General features: G+C 37.7%; 1 protein-coding gene across 12 annotated transcripts in view; it reads left to right on the top strand.

The window, feature by feature from the left end:
- MSRB3 (methionine sulfoxide reductase B3) overlaps positions 1 to 26,265 on the top strand; it is a 211,744-nt gene that overhangs the window by 5,283 nt on the left and 180,196 nt on the right. For 4 of the 12 annotated variants that reach the window (XM_016923089.4, XM_016923092.4, XM_063786394.1 and 1 more), the window contains exon 2: positions 24,769 to 24,895. The exons of 6 other annotated variants lie outside the window; for them this stretch is intronic. In XM_016923089.4, the coding sequence (XP_016778578.3) occupies positions 24,820 to 24,895 (76 nt within the window). In that variant the 5' untranslated portion in view covers positions 24,769 to 24,819. Of the gene's footprint in view, positions 1 to 21,971; positions 23,267 to 24,768; positions 24,896 to 26,265 lie in introns of those variants that run through there. 2 more of the 12 variants (XM_016923093.4, XM_063786395.1) reach the window with 2 other exon arrangements.

Here is a 26,265-nt window from a genome sequence, read left to right as displayed (position 1 = left end):
ACAATTCTGACTTTTTCAGATACTCTGACGCTTTTATGGTATCCTGCTTGCTGCTGTCTTCTTTTGAAATTGGAGTTCAATCACTCTGCTTTTCTTTCTTAATACTTGTCTGTTTCCTAGATTTTACATGCGTTTCCATGAACACTCTAATTTCCTGTATGAAGAGGGAATATACAAATGATAGGATGCTTTCCTGTAACTGAGATGGCAGGGGGAAGGAGAGGACAGCAACTCATACAGAAGGAAATCAGCTTTTGTTGAGCACCCAGAATTTACCAGATCAGATAGAGAGGACAGGTGTAGAAGAAAATGAGCATGTATAAAGTGGAATAGTGGGACAATAAAGTACAAATATGGAAAATTAAGTGGAAGGCTTTTAATGCTGTTAGGGAACTTGGATTGGGTTAGTAAGTTATGAGACTGACATTTTTGATCCTTGAAATGTCATAATCAGAGGTGAATGATAGGTTATATAATCCAATAGTTTAGAGAATTAATTAAATTGGGAAATAAGTCATAGGACCAATAAAGAAGTGTTTTGAGAGTTTCTCTTAAGGAATGAAGACCTAACGAGAATAGCGGCACCGCAGTAAAAGTGTTGCTAAAGTACATTGGACAGAAATAAGCAATTGGATATTGGGAAAGAAAGGGATGAATAAAAGGTGACATAAGATGTTAAGCCTGGGTGATGGAGAGAATGTGATCTCAGCAGGTTTGTGGGTGGAGGTAAAAATAAGTTTTGTTCTAGATCTCTTGCTTTTGAGGTGCTGGTAGGATATTCCTGTGGAGATGTGTAGTAGAATCCAAAGTGTGAAACTGGAACTTGGAGGGAGAGATCAAGGCTGGAAATAAAACATGTATGAGTAAGGAGAGTTAAAAATAAAGAGAAGAAGAGAGCATTTGTTAGCTGGAGTAAAAGGAAGGGTACAGGAAAAGCATCATAGAGAAGAGAGAATTTGATCTGACTTTAAAAGATGCCGAGTCGGTATATGGCATTCTGTTCACGAGCTTTCCTTGTTGAGGGGACATCACATTTACTAACTTGAGAGATAATACATGGGAAGTGTTGGACAAAGGATACTGCATCCAGAATGACCTTTCTAAACTACAAAATCATTTCCCCTCTTTCCTGCTTAACCCTCCCTCAGTGGCTTCTTATCTTTCTTCAGATAAAGGACTGACTCCTAAATGTCTTCATCATCACCAATTTGAACACACATTGTGTCTCACACTCCTCCTCGTTCCTCACTCTTCTTCCCCAAGACTGGACAGAATGTGAAGAAGATATGATTTCCACCAGATGGAGTACTCTTTATACTTTTTTGGGGTCCTTTATGATCACTTTTTGTGGCCATGGTCAGGTTCTTATCCATAAAATAATTATTGATAACTTCCTAATGTAAAATGAAAAATAATGATAAATCACATACTTCCCTCATTTTTACAGAATTCCTTGCTTGCCTTATCTCTTCAAGTGTTGACTGCAAGGTTCCTGTACACTTACTTGAGTTGGCCACTCCGGTCACTATACCCTGATCTCTGACACTTGGCCGTGGTAGCCTGGAGCAGCATTGTTACTGGGCATTGCTGTGATTGGGTTACCCAGCTGTGCTGATGTGGAAACCTCAGGGCTATTTATTGATACTTGGTTTCCTAAAGGAAAGTTGAGGGAATTTATTTTATGAGAGGGCTTTATTTACACGATTAAAGAGGTTTATAAAATGTGGAGGTGAATATAGGTGAAACAGAGAAAGAATGCTGGTATAGGAGGTGTTTTCGGCTGGCTTTGGTGGCTCATACCCATAATCCCAGCACTTTGGGAGACTGAGGCGGGTGGATCACTTGAGTCCAGCCTGGGCGGCGTAGTGAGACCCATCTCTACAAAAACTACAAAAATTAGCTGGGCATTGTGTTGCATGCCTGTAGTCCTGGCTACTCAGGAGGCTGAGGTGAGAGGATCGCTTGAGCCCAGGAAGCAGAGGTTGCAGTGAGCCAAGATCGTGCCACTGCACTCCAGACTGGGCAATAGAGTGAGACCCTATCTCAGAAAACAAACAAAAATCCCCAAAAAACCAGGAAGTGTTTTCTTAGGGTCTAGTTCCCAGGCGAATGGTATATCCTGATTCTAGGTTTATAAAAATAGTATATTATTCATAACATTTGTCTAAAGTGACACATTTACATACAGTATATAGTATTGAGTAATTTCCAACTCTTTAAAAATAATGGAGACCCTTTCATGTAGTAGTAATTATGTTTTTAGTATCTGTTGACTGAGAAAATACGTAACAGCAAAAGCTACTATAAAACTTTGAAATAAGTTCTTGTAAATATAAAAAAAATTCTCATATATTTGGAAAGTATACATGTGGAAATTATGACTTATAGAGTCTATGGACACTTGATTTCTTGCTTTATGGATACTCTCAGGAAGTTCTGGACTCAACTTTGAGTATCTCATTGTCCTCTTACTTTAGAATGTGGGGTATGGGGGAAAACTTGAAAATTTGAGCCATAGTGGAAATTTTGGAATGACAGGGAAACACCTTCTCAGAATCCTCTTACAATTAAATTTATGTATGTTATGCCAGACAATGTACTTTATACTAAGGCTGGACTTTCAAATAGTCTCATGGATTAGAAGTCAGATACAATAAATAAATACTTTTTAAAAATTATATTTTTAGGTATATGAGCATTGTTGTTGGGACTACAGTGCTATTTTAAAGTGAAATTAAGTTGATTTGCATGTGAGTATACACCTACAGGTCTCTGTTATAGCCGTGACATGTCTTCTGTTACTATAAATTACATAACAAATCCTTATGGTTTCTTGGGTCACTTATTTTATTTAAAGACAAAAACATCTTTCAGTACATATGTAAGACTTAAGGCATTATTGAAAATAAGCCTGTGCCACATGGTAGAATCTATTAAAAAAAAAAAAACACTCAGGCAAGGCACAGTAGTTCATGCCTGTAATCCCACCACTTTGGGAGGCAAGGAAGGAGGATCACTTGAGGCCAGGAGGTCGAGACCAGCCTGAGCAACATAGGAAGACCTAGCCTCTACTAAAAATTAAAAAAAGAAATTAGCAAGGTGTGCTGGCATGCACCTGTGGTCCCACCTCCTCTGGAGGCTGAGGTGGGAGAATCGCTTGAGCCCAGGAGTTCGAGGCTACAGTGAGCTATGATTGCACCACTGTACTCCCTTCTGGGTGACAGAGCGAGACCCTTTCTCAAAAAAAAAAAAAAAAAAAAAAGCAAAACCAAAAACCGAAAAACAACTCAGGACAGTCTTTGTATAAATTAGATAGCCCTAAATTTTATGTTTGTTCTTTCATTTCTCTCTCTTTTTTTTTTTTCTTTTGGCTGCCGCCCAGGCTGGAGTGCCATGGCAGGATCATAGCACACTGCACACTGTAGCCTTGACCTCCTGGGCTCAAGTGATCCTCCCACCTCAGCCTCCTGAGTAGCTAGGACTACAGGCTTGTGTCATCATGCATGGCTAATTTTTTAAAAAAAATTTATGTAGAGATAGGGTCTCCCTATGTTGCCCAGGTAGGTCTTGAACTCCTGGGCTTAAGCAGTCCTCCCACCTTGGCCTCTCAAAGTGCTGGGATTATAGGCATGAGCCTCCACGCCCAGTACATTTCTTTTGTTTTTATTGCGTTTGATTGTCAGAGAACCTGAGTTTGGTTGGGGTTGAGAGAGAACTATAGGGCCTATTATAGGTGAATACTTATTTTATCTTAGATTAGTGGTGTGTAGCTAAGGAAAGGTAAGGTCATATCTTCCTGTAACAGTCCAGATTAGATAGGGAAATGGGTGAAAAGCCACAAGTTGTTTTGCAACTCTGGTCTCACAGTAATTGAGAGCAAAAAGGAAAAAGTGCACTATAGTCCCCCTTGTTTCTGATTTTGTGGGGTGTGAATATGCCTTCTAGTCAGATCGCCTTAGGGGGCCAGGAAGAGGAGGGTTGAGGGCAGAGCATGTTTACCTGCGTGCAGAGCCACTTGAAAAATTATAGGCTTATTTACATATTTGCATCCTTGTGTATGTGTTTGTGTTGCAGGGGAGTCAGTGTAGTATTATGAAAAGAACATTTGACAGTGAATTGGAAAACTAGGTTTTTCTAGTCCTGTTTTTGCCTGAGTCGTTTAAGCTTCTTGTGCCTCAGTTTTCGTATCTGCAAAATGAATGAATTGGACTGGGTAATACCTGGTGTTGCTTTAAGATTCTGTAGGCTGGGCATGGTGGCTCTTGCCTGTAATCTCAGCACTTTGGGAGGCCGAGTCGGGCGGATCACGAGGTCAAGAGATTGAGACCATCCTGACCAGCATGGTGAAACCCCATCTCTACTAAAAATACCAAAATTAGCTGGGCGTGGTGGTGTGCGCCTGTAGTCCCAGCTACTCAGGAGGCTGAGGCAGGAGAATCACTTGAACCCGGGAGGCGGAGGTTCCAGTGAGCCAAGATCATGCCACGGCACTCCAGCCTGGCAAGAGAGCGAGACCCCATCCCCCCCCGCAAAAAAAAAAAAAAAAGATTCTGTAATTTAAGGATTATTTTAAAGTCTCCAACTTTCTGTAATTTTTAATGGAAAAATATAGTTAATACAGTATGCAAAATTATGTCTTTTTTAAAAATATTTTGTTCAAGTTGACTATCTTGTGCGATTCACTATAAGTGTTACACTGCATCTAAGATCTTATGTTTGAACTTCGTAGCCTAGTGTGCCCAGTAATTTGAGCTACTGGCAAAGTTACATAACCCTTTTAAAGATTTAGTATTTAAAGAATAGATTACAATGTATCAGAAGCATCATATTAAATATCCCATCTGAAGTAATGGTATTAAGGACTAGAAATTATGTCTTTCTAAATGTACAGCTGGGAATTGCTTATTTATGCTTGACAATAGATTTCAGATGAGAAAAGTCCTCATTTAGCAGGATATATTACCATTGGAATTTGCCTCTGATTACCCTATTAAATATATTTAACTCTTAAGGTTGGTTAATCTGGTCTTATTGTTAAAAAAAACTTCACCGTGAGTTTTAAAGAAAAAAACTTGGCTAATTTGATGATTTTAAAAAGTATCTTCTCTTGCCTGTAAAATTCACTTATAAGATTTGTCCTTTTTATGAGAGAATATTTTATACACAAAAAAGAATATATAGTGTCTATATAAGGTATAAAGAATATTTTAAAAAAATCTGGGTACCCTCATCCAGCTTCAGAAATGAAATGTGAAAGACTGTGAGACACACATTTCCTGTACTCAGAAGTACCCATAGTCCTATATTTTGTGATTATCATTGAACACAAATAACTGATAAACCTTGCTTTCTTTATAGTTTTATCATAGATGTATGTCTCTATATCATATTGTTCAGTTTTGCATATGTTAGAACATTATATAAATGTTATTGGCCGGGCGTGGTGGCTCACGCCTGTATTCCCAGCACTTTGGGAGGCCGAGGTGGGCGGATCACCTGAGGTCAGGAGTTCGAGGCTAGCCTGGCTAACAAGGCAAAACCCTGTCTCTACTAAAAATACAAAAGTTAGCCGGCATGGTGGCACGTGCCTGTAGTCCCAGCTACTCAGGAGGCTGAGGCAGGAGAATTGCTTGAACCGGGAGGCAGAGGTTGCAGTGAGCCAAGATTGTGCCATTGCACTCCAGCCTGGGTGACAGAGTGAGATTCTATCTAAAAATAAATAAATAAATAAAAGTTATCATCTGCTGTGTATCCTCTGTGACCTGCATTTTTTATCTTTTTAAATTGTATTTTAGGTGCAAGGGATACATGTGCAGGTTTGTTACATGGGTAAAGTACATGTCATGGGAGTTTGGTGTACAGATAATTTTGTAATCAGTATGGTATAGGTAATTTTTCAATCCTCACCCCTCTTCCACCCTCAGATAGGCCCCAGTGTCGATTGTTCCTTTCTTTATATCCATGTGTACTAGATGTTTAGCTCCCACTTAGAGCATGTGGCATCTGGTTTTCTTTTCCTGCATTAATTTGTTTAGGATTATGGTCTCCAGTTCCATTCATGTTGCTTCAAAGGCCATGATCACATTTTTTATAGCTATGTAGTATTCCATGATGTATGTGTACCATGTTTTCTTTATCCCCCACAAAATTATGTTTATGTTATCTATATTGGTGTATATAACTCATCTTTCTAAAACTTAGCATTTATTATCCATATGTTTTTCTACTTTTTAATTTATTTATGCTCCTTGGACATTTATCCATTAGGATTCTTGTGTTTTCCTGTGGAGTCAAATCTGTATTTTCTCCTATTACTTTCAAGCTTCATTATCTATATATTTAAAAACAATAATAATAGTGATGATAATAGTGATAATAATACCAACCACTTACAGATATGTGCTATATGTCAGGCACTATTCTAAATATTTATTTATTTATTACAGTTTTATCAAGGAAGTACAATATCATCATGATAAATCATATATTAAGATTAAGGACTGAGGCAAGAGTGTTCAGTAATTTGTATGACTGTGATTTAATCTGGCAGTCTGACTCCGGAGTCTGTGTTTGTAATCATTACACTACTTTGACTCCTATGTAGTCTTTTCTTTTAATTATGCCTTTTCCCATTTAACTTTTTAAGATATTTAAACATTTCTATGACATTCAAAAGAGAATGGCCCTAGTGTGATGTTCAAATGGGTTCTACTGTACAACACTGGTTGCTCAAAGCCATGACACAATGTAATTTTCCATGATTTTGTTCTACAGGTCTTTTAAAAATTCTCTGGGATTCACTATTGCTTTTCTTTTTCCTAACTGGGGGGAAAAGTATGCCTTATTTGTTATCCTTCTAAAATATTTCAGTTTTTAACTTTTGGTCTGTGGTTTGGAATTGATTCCCTTGATTTCCTTTGTGTGTTCGGACTAGTTTCTTCATATTTGGACAATGCCCTCCTCTTTTGAAAAATATTGATATGACCTTAGATGAATCACTTAATCTTCCTGAGCTTTGACTTTTTCAAGTAAGTTGCATCTGTTAAGTAATGAATATTTTAAAATCAGACATATATAATTGCTAATCAGAACTCCTTTTCAGTATGAAATAACCAAGGGAGTTCATGAGGGGAAATAAAGTTTTTGATAGTGATTGGAAACTACTGATTTTACCCAAACCCCTCAAATTACAGAAGAAACATTGGCAGAGATGTACCACAACTTTGTAACACAACTTTCTGTTACAGCTTTAATTTTTTCCTAAGGTAGCTAGCTAATTATCTTTTTTCCTGTATTCTGTGGCTTTCTTTTTTTTTCTTTTTGCGATGGAGTCTCACTCTTGTCACCCAGGCTGGAGTGCAGTGGCACGATCTCGGCTCACTGCAATCTTTGCCTCCCAGGTTCAAGTGATTCTCCTACCTCAGCCTCCTGAGTAGCTGGGATTACAGGCGCCTGCCACCATGTCTGGGTAATCTTTGTATTTTTAGAAGAGATGGGGTTTCTCCATGTTGGGCAGGGTGGTCCTGAACTCCTGACCTCAGGTGATCTGCCCACCTCGGTCCCCCAAAGTGCTGGGATTACAGGTCTTTTCTCTTGGTTTCCACAGCCAGCTTCTGTGGCTTTTTTGATGTCTTAAAGTTTTTCCAAGCTCTTGGGTAATTTTCTAATATCCCTTATTTAAACATGTTTAAATATCTCTCATCTTAAAAAAAAAATCCTGCTCAAACCTGCCCCCACCCAACGATCAATCTATTTTACAAGTTGCTTACATCCTTGCTGTTTCTGTTTATCTGCCATCCATCCAAAAATATGTATTGAGCCCTGTTACATGTCAGGCACTAACTTATCTAATCTGAGGTTACAGTATGGACCAGAGAAACACAGGACCTCATTCTCAGGGTCTTTCGTTCTCAGTTTGGAACCAGCATGGCATGTTGTAGAAAGAGTAAGTAGACTATTTTGTGGTAGGAGCAAGAGAGAGCATGGTTAGAGTTTAGGGCAAAGAAGAAGACCAGATTATATGGGGCTTTTAGATCATTATGAGGAGTTTAGATAGTGTTCTGTGTGATAGAAGCCATTAGAGGATTTTAGGTAGGCAGTGGCAAGATCTGATCTGCATTTTAAAATAATAACTCCAGCTGCTTTGTGTTGAACGGATTGTAGGGGCCAAGAGTGGAGGCGGTAAACCATTTAGGCCTACTTCAGTGGTTCAGATAGGAATTGATAATGGTTTGAACCACAGTGGTGGTGGCAGAACTGAGACCTTGCTGATTGGATATAAAGTCTAAGGAAAAGAGAAGAATCATCTATACTATTCCACTGAAACAGTTTTGGTTGAAGCCACTAATGGTGTTCATATCATTGAGCCCAGTGAGCTCAATTTGGTCCCTGTCTTCCTGACTTCAGAGCATTTGATACACTGACCACCCATTCCTTCTAGAAATTGTCTTTTCTCTTGGTTTCTGTTATTGTTAGATACATGATTTTAGGCAAATTAGTTATCTGTGCCTCAGTTTTGTCACTTATAGAATGGAGATAATATTGTATCTACCACATAGGTTATTGTAATCATTAAATGGGAGGATATATGTGAATTACTTAGCACAGTAATTCACAGAGTTAATTCCCAGTAAGTTAACTAGCGTTGTCATTGTCATCGTCATCATCATCATCATCATCATTCTGGGACAACACTTTCCTTGACCTCTCCTTTTTTTGGCCTCTGCTCCTTCTTGATCTTCTTTGCTAGTTCTTTCTCCTTCAACTCACTTCTGAATGTTGAAGTTCTCAGGGCTCTGACATTTACTTTTCTCATTTAGTACACTTTCTTAGACAATCTTATTTATTCCATGGCTTTAGTTCTGTCTGTATATAATCAACTGTCCACATCTACCGCTCAGCCCAGTTCTCAATCCTGAGCAGAAAGAGGAAAAGATGGGCAGCAGCCCTGAGGTAAGAGTGTAGCTCATTGAAGATTGGGAAAGAAGAGTAGTGTGGTGCTCTTCTAGATTTTAAAGGATTTGGGAAGCACTGCCATGCTGCCTCTTGAAAAAGACAGCCAACCTGAGAAATACTGGGGGCATTGCCTGGAAATCCTGGATGGCATTCCAATCAGAAAAAAGAAACTTCAATATACAGACAGAACTAAAGCCATGGAATAAATAAGATTGTCTAAGAACGTGTACTAAATGAGAAAAGTAAAAAGTAAAAGCAGAATTCCATGTATTCATTTGCCTCTATATTATCTCCATTTAAATGGCTGTGTCTTAGATACCATAAACACATCACAAGCTGAACTTTTTTTGCCTGAACTTAAGCCTCCCCACCTTGTTACCTAGCTTAATAAATGGTACTGCTATTTGCCCAGTTACTTGAGCCAGAATTGAAGTCCTCTTAAATTTTTTATTGATCTCATGTCCTGTGTCATTTCTTTGCCTAGATTTCTGCAATGGCTTCCTAAAGTGTCTCACCACCTTTGTTCTTACACCGCTCCCATCCATTTTCCACCTTTTAGTCATGTTTCTCTTTTTAGTTTGCAGATTTGATTATGTTCTCCTTCACTTACTTCCCTTTCTTTTTGGGATGAAGTTCCAAATTCTTATACTGGCTTCTAAGGTTTGCACCTGTCAGCCTTATCATTTCCTCCCTTGCTCCTCACTGACACCTCCACCACACTGCTCTTCTTTCCCAGTCTTCAATAAGCTACACTCTTACCTCAGGGCTACTGCTCATCTTTTCCCCTGTCTGGAATACTTCTTTCCTTATTCTTAATCTGGGCAACAGTCTTAGCCTTTATTCTTAGTTTAAATGTTACTTCCTCCAGGAAGGCTTTCTCATGCCCCACAAGCTACAGTACATCCCTCTGTTGTATAGGATCTTCCCCACTCTGCTTCTGTGTCATCCTTACTGCACTTGTTCATAATGTCTTTTGCTTCACTAAGACGTAAGCTTCATGGTGGCAGGGACCATGGCATCTTGTTTCTCACTTTCTCCCCAGCATCTGTTTGTTAAATAGAGTGAGGAATAAATGCAGCATGGGCATGCCCATTTTGGGGAATGAGAGGCCTTCTGGCTGGGTTGGTGTTTGTCTTAATCTTTCAGTGTGACAAAAGAGGAGAACAGAAAAGTTTCAGTTTTCTGTAGGTTTACTTTCAGAGCTCTCCTGTGGCCTCCAGGTAGAGGGGAGGGAAGCAGCATCATTCGAAGGCAGCTGTAGTGAGGAGATAGTGTTCTGGGGTTGAAGTTTCTTTTTTCTGATTGGAGTGCTATCCAGGAATTCCAGGCAGTGCCCCCAGTATTTCTTAGGTTGGCTGTCTTTTTCAAGAGGCAGCATGGCAGTGCTTCCCAAATCCTTTGAAATCTAGGCATGAGCATTGCCACAGAACCCTTGTTTCATATGGCTTCCAACGTCAGAAGTGCTTATTAGTGTCTCCTGTTGGATCCAGATAGACCCTGTGAGTTTTAAGCTCCATACCTCATGGCCTACCTGCCCTCTGGCCTTTCCTCCTATTTAGAATCCCACTGGGAATCTGCTGAATCTCATTAACTTGCAGTAACAATATTTGTGCATGAGATGAGTTAGGAGTTGGCCTTTTCTTCAATATAGCCTCTCTGCACGATAGCAGCAGTTTTTCAAAGTGGGTGTATTCTTTTAGTTTCCAGTGCTGATGTAGGTTTTCCCCTATTTTTATACTTATCATTTTGATGGGAACTGGTGGGAATCTGACTGAGGAAGAACATGGGTGAGCTCTCTTTTGAAAGGTACTTATTTTATTGCCACCTTTGTCCTTGTGCATGTGTGCACATGCATGTGCGAGCAATTTGTTTTCCTCTTTGCTTTAAAAAAATCCTTCTAGGCCATTTTTTTGTATTGTAACTTTATATGAGACATTATTTTTAATAGGCACATTTAAGTCATTTATATTTTATGTTATGGACATATTTGATGACACTCTTTGTACTATAGTTTTATGTTCTTTTTGTGATTTTTTCCACCTTGGTTTTCAATCTTTTGCCATGTGGTTTCTGTGGGTTTTTTTGTTTTGTTTTGTTTTGAGACAAGGTCTCTGTTGCCCAGGCAGGGATGCAGTGGTGTGATCACGGCTCCCTGTGGCCTCGAACTCCTGGGCTCAAGTGATCCTCCCACCACAGTCTCCCAAGTATTAAATACCTGGGACTATAGGCATGCCTACCACATCTGGTTACCTTTTTAAAAAAATTATGTGCAGAAGAGATGGCACTATGTTGCTCAGACTGGTCTTGCACTCCTGGCCTTAAGTGATCCTCCTGCCGCAACTGCCAAAGTGCTGAGATTACAGGCGTGAGCCACTGTGCCTGACCTTCCATGTTTTATTCACTTTTTTCTTTCATAGGGATTATTTTAGGTTCTTTGACCTTGAAAAAGAATCTAAAAACATCATTGAGCCTTACCTAAGTATTAAATTGAAAAAGTAAAAAATGCAGTAGCATTTGACTCTTTTCTACAGGAGAAACTTAGGATTCTTGTCTTTTTCTCTGCCTTGCCTTTGTTAGCTAGAGTGGGTCCTGTAGATCCACATGACTATTGTCGAATAGTTGACATTCTATATGATTTTGTATTATACGTTCTCCCTTTTAAGGATTATTTTTATCTTTTTCATTAAATCATACAACATTTACTGCATTCAGTGACTACCACCACAACTTTTAATGTTAATTTAACTATCCTTAAGGATATTTGATTCATACATCATTTGGCTAAAGTATATTTTTGAGTTGATGTCTCCCTTTTTTTTTTGGTAGGGAAAGATGTATGCCTGTTTATTTCCTGAACCCTTCTGTTATCTGAGGAAATTAAAGACTATTATATAACATGTTAACTCTCCCTTGCAAAACAACATTTAATTGATAGGAGGATTACAAAGAAGCATAATTGGGAGGCTGTAAAATTCCTATATAGAATAACCTAAAAGCAAATAATATTTTAATTATGGAATATAAAATGTTGCTAGCATTCTATAAGAATAAGAACCTAGGAAAAAAGGAATTTACTACAAATTCAGGTGATAAATTATATCAGTCACAAGGTTATTGCTAGGAATTCAAGACCTGTAATGTCATAGATAATTCTCAGGGTCACAATGCACAATTAGTTATAAGCCCTAGAACAGATTTATTTTTGAATGAGAGTAAGCAATATTGGCAGTTTTAGTTGAATTGCAATAAATGTTTTATAATTTCTATTGTGCTATTCACATTGGAGTTGACCAGCAGTTTGTTTTGTCAAATACTCATTTTATTAGTGTATTTTCTTCATGCATACACAAAGTTACATCACTCTATATGATTCATTGAAATAGTTGGTCACAAAATTTGAAATTTCTTTTTTGTCAAATATAATGATTTCTCTGACAGTTGCTAAAACATAATTGTTGAAATGGAAAAAGTAATCTTAGTTGAGTTGTCTGTTAGGCAATCACCTCATTCTTTCCCTGTGCAAAAATAAATTAATTAAACCCTCCAACACTCACACGCATGCATGCATGCACCACAGCCACACATACATTCTCTTTCTCTCTTTTAAACTTCCTCTTACTTTTCAATCTCCATAAGGGAAGTAAAACTCACTGAGCATGCTGCTAGATGCTTTCAAAAACATTCTCTCATTTAACTCTTCCAAAACTTAATGAAGTACATGTTATGATCTACATTATGCGAGTGAGGAAACAGGATCTATAGAGATCCACAGGAAGCTGAGGATCTTAGAGAGTAACTAAATTGCTTAAAATATATCAGCTGGTTAGGTGATAGAGTCAGGATTTGAACCCAGTTTGGACTCTTTCCTGTATACTGCACTGCCTAGACAGCAATACAGGATACTCTAGTCCCTGGGAACTAGGACACTACGCACAAAGATGAAGGAAAACAGGAAGTGCCGTTTGTTCAGTGATACTAAAACATTTATTGAGCCTTTATTTTACAGAAGTGAAAGACCACTGACTACTCTCAAGGAGTTTAAAAGAGAAACAGATTTATGAACCTAAACTTCAAACTGCAATAATAGAGATCCTGAAGTAGGAAGTAGTGTGGAGGAAGAATTGATTAATTTTCTCATGGAAGTGATAGGGAGAAGGAAGTGGGGGACAACTGTGAAAGAAATGATATCTAAATGTATCATAAATATAAATGATTTGTAAATAATATTCTGCCCAGAAGAGATAATACCTAAACTGTGTTTGAAGGTTAAAAAATAATGGAATACTATGCAGCCATAAAAAGGAACAAGATTATGTCCTTTGCAGGGACATGGATGGAGCTGGAAGCCATTATCCTCAGCAAACTAATGCAGGAACAGAAAACCAAACACCACATGTTCTCACTTATAAGTGGGGGCTGAACAATGAGAACACATGGACACAGGGAGGGAGGCAACACACAATGGGGCCTGTTGGAGGGTGGGGTGAGGGGAGGGAGAGCATTAGGAAAAACAGCTAATGCATGCTGGGCTTAATACCTAGGTGATGGATTGATAGGTGCAGCAAACCACCATGGCACATGTTTACCTGTGTAATAAACCTGCACATCCTGCACATGTGCCCCGGAACTTAAAATAAAAATAAAAATTAAAATAGAGTCCATTCTGCATATGAGATGGAGGATATGGGTCATATGGTGAGGGTAGACAAGACTGTATGGGAAACTATACATTGTTGGCTATCATCAGAACGTTATATTTATTTGACAAATATTTACTGAATGCCTGCTAAGGTTAGGCATCGTGTTAGGTAGTAGAAATAAAGTAAGGGACAAGTAAGTTCATGAAGCATATAGTGTACCAGAGAGCGTTGAGGATTGAGGTTCTATACTTAGGAAAAGAAACGAACCTGATGGGTCTTGAATACCAGGATACATTGGTTAGATTTCTTTCCCCTGTCCTGTAGGTTCTAATGAGCCATAGAAGCGTGTTATGCAGGCTTATGGCATGGTCAGAACTAGTACACAGCACTTTTGCAGTAGTGTGGAAGGTGAATGTGAGGGGAGTTAGATTGGAGGCAGAAAGACCAATAAGAGGCCATTACTTATTGTAGATGGGAGATGAAAGGGATGTATTTGAGCAGTATCTTGGAAATAAAATTGACAGCACTTAGTATTGTTTGGATATGAATGGTTACAGTAGAAAGGAATTGGTGGTGACTCCAAGGTTTGAGATTTTAGTGCCTGGATAAATGGGTCTACTTTTTTTTTTTTCTTTTGAGTCAGGGCCTCACTTTGTCACCCAGGCTGAAGTGCAGTGGCCCGATCTTGGCTCACTGCAGCCTTGATCTCCTGGGTTCAAGCAATCCTCCCGCCTCAGCGTTCTGAGTAGCTGGAACCACAGGTGCATGCCACCACGACTGGCTAATTTTTGTATTTTTGGTAGAAACAGGGTTTCACCATGTTGCCCAGAGTGGTCTCAAACTCCTGAGCTCAAGCGATCCTCCTGCCTTGGCCTACCAGAGTGCTGGGATTATGGGCATGAGCCACCACACCCTGCTGATGGGACTACTTTCTAACAAAGAAATACAGACAGAATAATTAGTGAAGAAAGAAAGTAATAAATGAATTGAGTTTGGGATATAATAAGCAGTTTGAAGTAGATATGGAATGCTCAGATTCTTTGAAAAACATCTTTTAATCACCTAAAATTCATGAAGAAAAACAGTATAGGACAAAGTAGAAATTTTGCAAAATATTTTATTTCTTCTACTTTATGATCTCATTCAGGACTTTTCCTCTCTCCTAAGCCCAACATGATGTCAAAGGATAGTTGATAGAGGTCATTAAATATACCTTTTAGTGGAATATAAGGAGTCCATTTTCATAAAACTTCTCTTTTGTCTGCTATATCAGATGCAAGCCATCATTATAATTTTATTTAATAATTTTCTGTTTTCTATGGGGAGGGATACAAAAGTTCAGATACAAGAGCAGATATTTACTTGTAATTTCCAGTGCTAAAACTTTTTATTCCATGAATGGGTGGCAAAGTTCTGACTTAAAATATATGAAATATGATTTAAGGATATATATTTTTAAGGCTTATATTTAGCTCACTAAAAATAGTCTTTTAGTGATATAGATACTGTAGTTTATAGTCCCAGGCATAGGATTTAGTCAGCTTGCATTACCAGGTTTTTTCTTTAGATAAAATGGCCCATTGAGGCACTGGATCTTTTTTTATGTATAAGCTTTACTTTTATTAAAAACCTGCACATGGCTCTTGGTACAGGGGAACTAAGGTGAAAAAAACTACCTGCAACTCCACCTCTTTCTATTTCTGTCTCACTCCTCTGAAGTCATGTTTTAAAATCATTATTCTAGTAGTTACTTTCATAATTTTGGTTAATATAGTCATAGTGCTATTTATTGATGCATCAGTTTCAGATAATAACCAGTTACAGAATATAAGTATTTATCTGCTGTCTCTTCACCTTTCTGTTTACCATTGTTAGACTTTAATAGACAACAGGCTAAGCTGCTCTGACAAAGAGATTACAAGTGGAGCAACTTACAGAAAGTAGAAGTTTCCCTTTCATATACTAGTCCAAGGTTGGGCTGGTGAATAGCTCTGCCTCATGACCTGTTAGGTTTGTCTTCCTCATCAAGTGCCTTCCTTCTCAGGGTTCAAGTGTGCTGATGCAGTTGCTGCCATTTCTCAGGAGGGAAGAGGAAATCCAAAGCAAGTGACTTTGTCTTTAAAGGAGATGACCTGAAAGATCATACATGACATTGAGTTACATTCCATTTTCCACAACTTAGTATCATGTTCACATCTAGCTGCAAGGGAAGGTGAGAAATGAGGCTGTATGTTCAGTTAAAATTTCAGGGGGTTCTATTACTAATAAGAAGAAGGGAGTATGGATTCTAGGGGTCAGTTAGCGTTTTCCAGTCTAGTTGGTGTCTTCTAACCCTCTACTTTATAAGAGGAGGACACTGATACCCTGAGTCTTTCCTCCACCTTTCTTTCCAGCCTTCTTTACATTTTGTTGCTATACAGTTTTTGTTTCACAGTGTGAAGTTGCTAATGCTTACAGTCTGTTCTGAAATCACAGTCAAATATTTGTCCATAGGTTGTCTCTAAAAGCTTATATTGTTATGACTATGTGCACATCGATTACTTCCAGGTCACAATGTGAGCTATTAATGTGGTTCCTTCTCATTAGTTCCAGGGTCATGATCTCAGCTGTTGAAAGAAACAGACATTTTTCTATCATCATGACAAATGGATTGATTTTCCTTGTATTTGTTGATTGATTTAAAATCAAACGTTGTATCTGTAAGGTCTGGATTTAGGCATTGACTTGCTAGATCACTAGCTTTCTACAGTGAATGTGCTTAGTGTCCAATAAACTTTCAATTGCTTCAGGAAATAAGATCTTCACATCGTCATTTTATTGTGACCAGAAGCTACTCAGTCACTTTTGCAGCTGAGGAAAATCTTTAGTTTTTGGTGTTGAGACAAGTTTATGAGCTCTGAGTGATCAAAGTCAAGTAGCTGTCTCCTGGCCTTTAATGTTGGAATATGAGAGGGCAGCCGTATCTTCTGACTAAATTAAGAATCTCTTTGGGATATTTAGGATAGAAGGGATGACTAATGAGAGAGAAACTATAGACTTTTGGAAGTGGTCTCACTGTCCTTGGCATTAGACTTCTCATCCTTCCAGACTCTGTTGTTTTCTAAAACAAGGACATCAATCTGGGGGCACAAGGGCCCCTGCCCTTGAGGAGTTTGGAATGTAGTAGAAGAGATTAAAATAAAGTTTAGTTCAAATTCTGGCTCCATAATTTACTGGCCATTTAACCTCAAGCAGGTAATTCTCTAAGCTTCAGTTTCAATTGGAACAAATAGCCCCCAAATCCCAATGGCTTAAAATGCTGAAGGTTTAGTTCTTCTTTGTACTGTTTGTTCACTGTGGTTCAGATGGGAGCTCTGCCCCGTATCTCCTTATCCCAGAATTGTGATTAATGGAGCAGCCACCATCTAATTATAGAACACTGCTGGTCCCTGCTGCAGAGGGAGAGAAAACTCTGGAGGGTCTCACGCCAACAGTTAAGTACTCTGGCTTGGAAGCAATACACATAATCATTTCTGCTCACAATTTATTGCCCAGAGCTAGCCAGCCACATGTTCCTACCCAACCACAAGGGGGCCAGGAAGTGCATTCCTACCACGTGCCTGGAAAATGGAGAGCCAGAAATACTGTGTACAGAGTAATAATGACTACTACCTATAGGAGTACCTAGCTCAGGGTTGATGTGAGGATTAAATGAGGTTACACACATATATACACACACACAGACACACACATACACATACACATACACACAGTACAGGTGCTCAAAAATGATTATCGTTAATCTCATTATAGATGTATACATGCAAATATTAAATAATATATATGGAGACTAAAGGCTTTATTATAAGGTTATAAGACTATCATAACATATACGAAAATGCCTTGTAAATAATAACATACTGTGCAAATGCAAGTTGATATCTAGTAGATGTTAGAAGATAAAGCATTAGAGCTTGGATCAAAGTTGGTGCTAGACATTTGTATTCATCTATCAAGAAATGATGGTTGAAGTTGTAAGAACAGGTAAAATCTACATGGAAATTTTGGAAAACTTGCATTTCCTACTGTGAGCTTGACAGCTTCTCAATATTTAAAAACTTTTCTGATGAAATCAGTGATGATATTAATGAGTATGGTTTTTCGATACCATGTTACGAAATGTTTCAACATAAGAAAGATCTGTATAACTCGGTGAACCAATGTTTTCCAAAGGAACAGTGCAGGATGTTACAAAATCATGGAAGGTTAGAAGGTCCATTCAAAACGCAAGATAGACCAATGGGTTTTAATGTAACAGTATGAGAATTTCGTTGATATGGTTTCAGACTACCATTTGTTGATCTTCGGCGTGATAACAAAAGAATAAAACATACAGTTATCTGAAAAGGTTATTAAAATACTCCTCCCCTTTCCAGCTACTTATTTGTGTGAGTCTAGATTTTCTTCACGTATGTACTTCAACCAAAACAACGTATCACAACACATTGATTGCAGGAGCAGAGATGAGGATTCAGTTGTTTTCTATTAAGCTAGATAATAAAAAGAGATTTGCAAAAATATAGAACTCTTTCCATTATACATATATTTTTATTTTGGGTAATATAGTTAATTTTCACTATAAATGTCATTTTTATAAATGTATTTATTTAAGCTTTCAGGTTAAAATAAAGTTTTACTATTTTAAGAATAGTCATTTTGTAAATTATTTTTTATTTATTTTTAATGGAGTAAACAAATATCTAAAAAGTTTCTTAGCTGTAATTTTTAATAAGTAAATATTGATATTTATAATCATGTAAACAAAAGGTATTTGGAGCCCTTGATAATTTTGGGGAGTGTAAGGAATCCTGAGATCCAAAAGTTTGAGAATGGGTAACCGTAAAGAAATAGAGATGAAAGAATACAAATAAAAAGTCTTCCTTCATACAGCTTCTCTTTGGTTCCAAACTCCCATATGTCCCTGCCACTCCCTCTCCTAAAGCTGGAAGCAATTCTCTTTCCTGTGAAATTCTGTAATTCTTGATTTCTACCCCTGTTAACTCATTTAGCTTATGTCCCACTTAATGTTCCCACTTAAGCTAATGTTTTTTAACAGCACAGACTATGTCTTACATCTTTTCATGTTCATCAGCACCTGATACATTGTTTTCCATGTAGTAGGAATTTATATAGGTGAATTGAGTAAGTTAAAAAAAATTACCTCTTAAAATCACTTGAAAGATCGAGTAAGCATTCTGAATAGCCAGGATTCTGTTTCTTAAAACAAATACAATCACAAAAGGATCTCTGTTTAACAAAAGGAATGCCAAATTCCAGCCAATGAGCTATGGATTTCAAGCAGTAGCTAAATGGTTGATCAATTCACTCAACAAACGCCAGTTGAGCATAAACTGCTAGGCACTGGGTTGATAAGAACAAAGATTTTTTTATAGAACTTTATAGTAGACACTTAGATTAGTGGTTCTCATGATGAAGTTTCTTCTGTTCATAATAAGATGAAAAAATAGCGACAATGAAACTTCTCCCCCACAAAACTACATATATTCTACTTAAAAGAATGTTTTTTATCTTGAGATCGCTTTCTTAGTTCTTGGTGTCAACATAATCTTTCTTTTCGGATATTATGGTGAGATTAGGGCTTTGAGTCTTTTTTTTGGTCATTATTTGACAAAACTCAAAACTGTTGGCTCCAACAGTTCTGGGTGTGGTGGAGGGGAGCATTTTACTAGCTTGTGAAAAACCACTGATGTAGACATTCCTTTGGCATTTATTGGGAAGGGATTCGACCTTTAGGTTTGACACTTTAAAACTACTAGTACAATCAGCTCATTTATTCTGGAGCTAATTATCAGCTTTGTGAGTTCTCTAGATTCCTTTTTATACCATCTCTTTTTGGAAGATTAGTGTCCAACTACAGGGAAAAAAGTAAAAGGGAAAAAAGATAAAACAAAACCCTAGCAGATTAACTTTAATCAAATTTTTGGATGTTAGAATTCACGGGGGAGATGAAGAAGTAGAGATTTTTGACCAAAATAGGGCATTTGAATTATTTTTGGATTTCAAGTCAGGTTACATTTGCAACTTCCCACCTCTTCATAGGAACTAATAATTTTATAATATATTTTAATTCAAATTATTACCTTTAAGCATTATTAGCAGTTGAGATGGCAGAGATAGAAGCATTGGAAATGATGACCCTGAACAATATAGTCATATCCTGAACATATAATCGGTCATTTTCATAGTCTTTCACTCAATAAATGAATGACTCAATAAATAAATGCCGGGTACTGGGATGCTGGGATGAAAGACACTGTCACTGTCGTTAAGGGGTTTATAATCTAGAAGAGGGAGAGATCTAAGCAAATCAGTGCCCTGAAAATTGTTATAGGGGATGTGATAGCATATTTGGTGCTATACTGGGGACTAGAATTGGAGGCGTTAGGAATGGTGGAGGTTGGAAGTGGTGGCAAAGATAGTAAGGATCTGGAACGAAGACATGGAGGTGAAAATAGGAAACAGCTGACCTATTACAAAAATTACCACCATGTTAGTATGGCAGGAGTGTGGGGTGCGGTGGGTTGTAGAGGTATGGCAAGGGAAAAGGCTGAAGAGTTCAGCAGCAGCTGAGTGTAGAACTTTAGATACTTTAGATGCTTTGTTTAGGAATTTGGGCTTTATCAGAAGGATTTGTCAGAATGTGTTCTGGGGGCTGGGTGATAGGACAGAAAGGGGTTTTGTATGATGAGAAACATTTCAGAGGCACCAATTGAGACGAAGTTAAGCAGCCATATCTATTGAAGACTTCTCAGACCCTTTATATTGGTTAGCATTTCCATGACTATTTGACTGCTAAACTTGTGGAAGGAGCAGCTATATTATGTTTCTCAGAACATGGTTTGGAGAACCCTTTGATATACAAGGGGGAATCATCAAAATGTTTTAAGTAGGAAATTATAGACAATTATGGAATCTAATTCTGTTCTTAACACATAATGTGATACTGCTCATTAGGTATTGTGCAGTCAGTATTTTTAAATGCCCACTATTTTCAAAATTATCTACCAGATATTTTGGGAGATTAGGAAGATTCATGAGACATCTTGTCTGGCTTTTAAAAAATAACATGTTGATTAGGTTGGGTATGGTGGCTCACGCCTGTAATCCTAGCACTTTGGGAGGCCGAGGTGGATGGATTATCTGTAAATGTCATTCATCCATGTAGTTAATTGAATAAAAGGCAATGCGAAAGTGAGGAAGTTGAGAATAAACTTGGAGAATTATGGATTTTCTGGTGATCCTTGCTCAATGCTGATTTCTACAGGGTGTTTAATGCTAAGCTTTTGCTTTCAGGACTAGGATTGTTTCTGGCAATGGCCTTCACTCAGACAGTTCAGGGAATACAAACGGGTGAAAGCTGCCAAATTGAAACTTCAATTTAGGTGATCTGAGAGTGGAAGTAGCTGTTAGTTTGTTTGGTCCTCAAAAGTACATTGTCAACATTTTGAAGTTTTGGTAGATTAACGTAGAGTTAGCTTTACAGATTGTGAAGGTATTTCCAAAGAATTTAAAGAAAAAGTTGAAGGTGAAAGCAGTTGAAGTTGCATGTGGTGGAACTAGAAATATCAAGTCTAGAAATCTGAGAATGTCAAGGGAGAGAATCTTCAAGTAATCTTCTTCTTCTTTTTTGTTATTTTTCTTTTTTTTTTTTTTTTTTTTTTGAGACAGGGTCTTTCTCTGTTGCCCAGGCTGGAGTGCAGTACGCAATCTCAGGTCACTGTAATCTCTGCCTCCCAGGTTCAAGCGATTCTCCTGCCTCAGCCTCCTGAGTAGCTGGGATTGCAGGCGCCCACCACCATGCCTGGTTAGTTTTTGTACTTTTAGTTTCGCCGTGTTGGTCAGGTTGGTCTGGAACTCCTGACCTCAAGTAATCTGCCCACCTCAGCCTCCCAGAATGCTGGGATTACAGTGTGAGCCACCTCGTCTGGCCATCAAGTAATCTTCTTGAATTAAGTTTCCTTATTACATGTTCGTCATACTACCTAGTGGGGAAACATGGAATCAGAGTATTTAGAGTTGGTTGGTGCATCATAAGGCTTTTCATTGCCAGTTGTGTAGTGGTCAAGAGCACTGGCTTTGGAGGTGAATGTCCTGAGTTCACATGTATCAATCAGATTACCCAATTACTTAAGGTCCCTGCCCCTTACTAAGTGTAAGACCTTAGGCCATTTACTTAACCTCCCTATGCCTCAGTCTCTGTGTCTAAAAAGGGGAAAATGATAGTATATACCTCATGAGGTTGTGGGGATTAAAAGGGCTAATAAATGTGAAATGCTTAGAGCAGTGCATGGCACATGCTGTGTGCACAGTCAACTGTTATCTTTAGGATTTCTCTGTTGTTTGTTTTCATTAGAATAATTTACTGTGGAAACCTATCAAGTAGTGGTTTTCTGGCCTAAATAGGATTCTTTGGAGAATAGCTTGTTAACTCTAAGAAGGAGTGGATATAAATGTACTGTTACAATTTTCTAATTAATGCATTTAAAACTAGCAAATATTTGGCATATTTAAATAATAATAGCTAACATTTCCTGAGCATATACTATGTCCCAGGAGTTGTACCAAGCACTTTTAACCAATTAACTTATTTAATCATTATCTTATAAGTGAGGAAACTGAGGCCCCGAGAGGGTAAGCAAGTTGTCCAAGGTCACAGAATTGGCTATGGGCATGACCAGCATTCAAACCCAGACAGTCTGTGTTCATGGATCACACACATCTATTGTGATATCCCATCTTTCATGCAAATATATGTATTTTAGATCTGTTTGTTAAAGTGTTTTATTTTATTTACTGCAAACATTAATTAGGTGGAAAACATGAGCTAAAATAATTTTGTTAAACCATTTCAGTATAAAAATACATGTTAGAGCCATCCATATTAACTATGATTCTTTTGTTCTGTGGAAGTATGAGTATTAGTTTGGTGTAACCAAGGCATCCAGATGCATACATCCATTCTTTAGAACTGTTTTTCACTTTATGTCTCAGCTACATATTTTCAGAGTGGTTTATGAGTAATGCTACTTTGCATGCATTTTGCAAACTTCAATCCTTTTCTACTATCCATGCAGGCATTAAAATAATTCGGATAATATCAAATCCTAACCTATGAAACGCATTCTTTCAGGATTAGAAAATGGAGAACAGTGTGACAAATTGTGCTTTTTGCATTCTTCAGTATAGAAAGACTAGACTGCTCTAAAAGTAGTCATTTTAGTTGCCCCACTTTGTTGGTGCTAATGTTGTATGTACTTTCTGGGTCTTCTATTTTCAAAAAGCTGGGCAAAACTAATTTGCCACTAGATGGAGCCCTGGCTATTTGGGTAGAAATACAGGCAACAGAATATTAAATCACACAGTCATATCATGCTGGAGGGCTCCCGGTATTTGTGGCCCTCAGCTTTTAATTGTAGAATGCATCTTTGTTCTTTCCCTGACCTGCAGAGTGACATCACTGCCTCTCTTCCTGTGCGCTGGCTTTGACATAAGCCAGATGGCCACCGTGGTTGGTAGGCGCCCAGGCTGCCTGGTACAGGAGTTGATGAAACAGAATAGGAAGACGTTTTATGGTCAGCTGTGGAAGCACAGTGAGACTGCAGCTTTGCTAAGTAATTACATTTACTGTGTGTGCTTTATTCCTCACAGAGAAGGGTCACAGGGAAAAAATACATTTTTATTTATAGTGTTGTGAGGTATAGACCTTTGATCTTTTATTAGTCAGTAGTCTGCTCCAAAGGAATGCTCTCTTTTCCCTGCTCTGCAGTCACTCGTGAAAATGACATGTTTATTTATGTTTAATGGTTCTTTCAGGCTGTGCATTGTGATACTTACCTTCCTTTTCCCTCCTCTTTGTCTGCAGTTAGTAACACAAAAATGTTTTAGTCTTGTAGTGAGTTTAGTTTGGGGAAGTCAGAGTTCAGGCATGTTAATACAAGCAGATTTCTGTCAGATATACTCCAGAGTGATTTAGTAAAATATATTACTGTTTATTATATGTTTGTTCTTCAAGGAGGTCAGAAGAGTCCGGAACAGACTTTTTTTGGGGCGGGAAGCAGGGGAAGTGGTCAGGAAATGAACAAGACATTAATTTTATATTAATTTTTGGACATTTAATGGTTAAAGTCACTTAAAATGCTAATTTGAAACAACATATATGAAGTTTATTAATCTAGTATTTTCCATTTGCATTTAAAGTTAATCTTTACCAATTGAAATATTGTACAAAACTTTTAAGAAAATCCTAAGAATTGAACTTTTCTCTAAAGTTTAATATCTACACAATTTTTAGATTCTTCCACATAATTCATTTCCAAAGACATTAAAAAACATTTTTACACTTTTTAAATTACTAAATCATGAATATTATTCACAGGATTGACCTAGAAATTATAAATCATATAATTAAATGAAAATTCATATTTGCCATGCTTTATTCGAACTTAACGCTGTTTTGAAAGTGAAGTCCCTTAATTGTCCTTAGGTTTTCTGGGTCTCTATTTTATAAAATGAAATTCTAACAAAATATGTCTCTTAATCCTATTATTTTATAGTCTTCTCCAGGGAGGGAGATTTGCCAATAATTGCTGGAAGAAGGCAGCATGGTGTAAGGAAAGAACATGGCTTTGCAGTCAGTATAACAGGGTTTTCTAGTCCTTTTTCCACTGGTTATTTGCTTTGTGCCCTTGGACTTTTGAGTCACAGTTTCTTCACATATGTATTGGGGCATAAAACCTACCTCCTTGGTTTATTGTAAGAATTAAATGATACAACGTGTATATTAGGCTCCAGACAGTTCCTGTCACATGGTATGAACTCAGTAAATGTGAATTCCTTTCAACTGTTTTTAAACTTCCTCTCTTTTCTCAACCTCTTGTAAACTGTGTTCACAGATTGCACTGCTATCATGTAGTGTGTATTTTACCTCTAAGGTACAAATAAAGCTAGATTGAAAGTAAGCTCACGGGCTGAAAAATAGGCGTTTGAAATTTATTAGCAGTATGTACATGTGTTCAGTTCCAGATAAAACTGTAACCATCAGTTGTGCATTGAATGTGTTTAATATTTGTGATGTTTTAATTTGATTTTTGTTTTTGTTTTTTCTCCTACTCAGCTCTTGCCCCTGTTCTTTGCTTCTCGTTTTGTTGGTGAAGATATCACAGTGATGTCTGCATTCAACCTGCTGCATTTGGTGACAAAGAGCCAGCCAGTAGCCCTTCGAGCCTGTGGGCTTCCCTCAGGTTTCTGCTTGTTGTACTGTACATAGTGAAGGCACAGGGCCAACTGGGTGTTTCTGCTGCAGGAAATGATACACCATCATGCTTTGCTAAATTTCATTTTCTTTTACTTGGGCCCTAATTTGAAGACGGAAATTGGTTATAAATCACCACTCTACTTTGAGTAACATTCATTTCCACAATCCTTACAACCCTTGGAACATTGTCCAGTTTCCTTGCCCAGTGTATAATTGTCACTAATATTTCATATCTTCTTGTTCTTTAATGCACACTACACATCTGCAAATCATAATGTTCATAAGAGGCTGGCAGTCTGAGTAAGAAACTGCCCCAAATCACACAAAACAGGACATTCATCTTGTTAAAGGATAATGAAAATGCTTTTCATTCCACATGTGGTCATTCCTTTAGGAAAAAATGAAAATGAACAACGTTAGCATAATTAAGTTACCAATTTATTGTAGTTAAAAAGAAAGAAAGTTCTACTTAACAATGGCTAAATAAACAGAACTAATATAGCATGCATCAGTGGGTTCTTAAATTAGAACCACTGTAGTTTTTAAAAATGTGATTTTAAGAATTTAAATAAGTGAGGCATGAAAGTCCAAAATTTTATATGCACCTGTATCATAAGCTTAATATTTTAATTTTATTATGAAAACCACAATGGCTAAATATTTTACTTCTGTGAGCGTGATTATCAATATTATTTACATTTTTCCATTAGTGTACATATCTATCACTACATTGTATAGAGAATTTAATTCCAACTCATTAGATGTTAACTATGCGTGCCAGGCATTGTGTTAAGCAGTGAGGATACAGTGATAAATAAGGTAAAGCTGATTTTTTTCAACAAGTACAAGGTGGAAATGGAACTGTGTGAGGACCATTAAATCATATGTTGACCTGACTAGACTAGAGGTATTTATACTTGGTGTGTTATGGTAATTCAGAGGAGGTTGGTCCTAGATCTTTTCTTTAGGAGAAGAAATGTTGGAAGGAAGGGAAGATCTCTGAAGTTTAAGGAGGGCATTATGGAGGATATGGTGCTTGAGCTGAATCTCAGACTGGTAGCACAGTTAGCCTGGTTTCTAAGCAGGGTGGTGGGGAGGCCGTTTTTAACAAAAGGAGTAGCATGGGAAAACATGAAGGCCTGAAAGAGCAAGGCATGTTCAGAGAAATACAGTTATTCATATGGCTGGTTTGGATGTGCAAGGGCAAATAGAAGAGGTAAGGAAGGAAAGGTAGCCAAATCATGAAGCACTTTATATGATGTTTTAAGGAATTTAAGTCTTGGGGAGATGAACAGGAATCACATGTCTTCATTTGCATTTTACAAAGATTATTGATTTAGTATGGTAGGAGGTCAG

The sequence above is a fragment of the Pan troglodytes genome, chromosome 10 (genome assembly GCF_028858775.2).
Source record: "Pan troglodytes isolate AG18354 chromosome 10, NHGRI_mPanTro3-v2.0_pri, whole genome shotgun sequence".
Lineage (NCBI taxonomy): Eukaryota > Metazoa > Chordata > Mammalia > Primates > Hominidae > Pan > Pan troglodytes.
Note: the sequence above shows the minus strand (reverse complement) of the source record. Positions and strands in the feature narration are given on the sequence as shown.